Source organism: Anneissia japonica, unplaced genomic scaffold, assembly GCF_011630105.1.
Source record: "Anneissia japonica isolate Jap-2015-1 unplaced genomic scaffold, ASM1163010v1 scaffold288121_len269371_cov247, whole genome shotgun sequence".
NCBI classification, from domain to species: domain Eukaryota; kingdom Metazoa; phylum Echinodermata; class Crinoidea; order Comatulida; family Comatulidae; genus Anneissia; species Anneissia japonica.
Genome location: NW_022752873.1, coordinates 22,067 through 23,031, shown reverse-complemented (window position 1 = coordinate 23,031; position 965 = coordinate 22,067). Strand labels below are relative to the sequence as shown.

Genomic DNA, 965 nt, shown 5'->3' with positions numbered 1-965 from the left:
GTCTAAGGCTACACAAAGCTAGGCATAAGCCTACCTATCTGTATAGTTTCTACTTTAAAACTAGTGGTAGCACATGTGCAATCACATGGAGTAATGATCAAAACCTCGCTGATCAGAAACTGACATTCCTGCATACCTATCAAGTAGGTTAGAATAGGCCTAGAATTTACAAATGTTTGGGCTCAACATCAGCATTTAAAGGTCAGACTATTGATTCAGTAACTGAAATACATTCTATTCAGTTTATACATAAATAAATAAAATCAAGCAAAATAATAAAAAAAAAAAAAAACATTTTTAAGTGCTAAGTTTTACAAACATGTTGCAATTTGTAGGGATTCCCCATATTTAAGCATTGATTTGCCATCAACGAGTTGAAACACCAATTTCTACGGACAATTCCTGCTGTTTATTGTTCATTATCATCTTAAAAAAAGTTGAAATTAATTTTTGGTGTAATTCAGTAATTTATAATGACCAAAAAACTCATTTTTGAAAACGATTCAAGCTCAAAGAGTTTGATTGATTAAACTATATTTCGCGACATTAAACTTTCCCCAATTCCAGTCTACTTGCAAAATTCGTCAATGTTTCTGTGGTTTTACAGTACTATTCATCAACAAAAATGTGCCATACCTGCTGTATGATCGCCTTGGACTGCGTTTCCTTTCAACAGACCTTGAACGTGATCGAGAACGTGAATATGATTTACGTTGTCGACGCCTGTTTCCTCTGCAAAACACAGGGGATATGGATTTTAATTGTTAACAAAAAGATATATGAATTGTAATTTTAAAAGCAATCACAAAACTATTAAAGCTGAACATACTGACATTTTTTGTCAATTGCTATTTAATTTCTTCATATGTATACAGGGGTTTCATTAATAGCCGGCAACTTCGACCGGTTACACCCCTAGAAACTCTCCTGTAACTCTTGCTCACTCTTCTCCTCCTAATATATAT

General features: G+C 33.5%; 1 protein-coding gene across 1 annotated transcript in view; it reads right to left on the bottom strand.

Annotated features, from left to right (window-relative positions):
* Window positions 1–569: 569 nt before the first annotated feature.
* LOC117122388 (serine/arginine-rich splicing factor 12-like) overlaps window positions 570–965 on the bottom strand; it is a 4,425-nt gene continuing 4,029 nt past the window's right edge. The window contains exon 6 of the mRNA XM_033267939.1: window positions 570–732. Within this exon, the coding sequence (XP_033123830.1) occupies window positions 585–732 (148 nt within the window). The 3' untranslated portion in view covers window positions 570–584. The remainder of the gene's footprint in view (window positions 733–965) is intronic.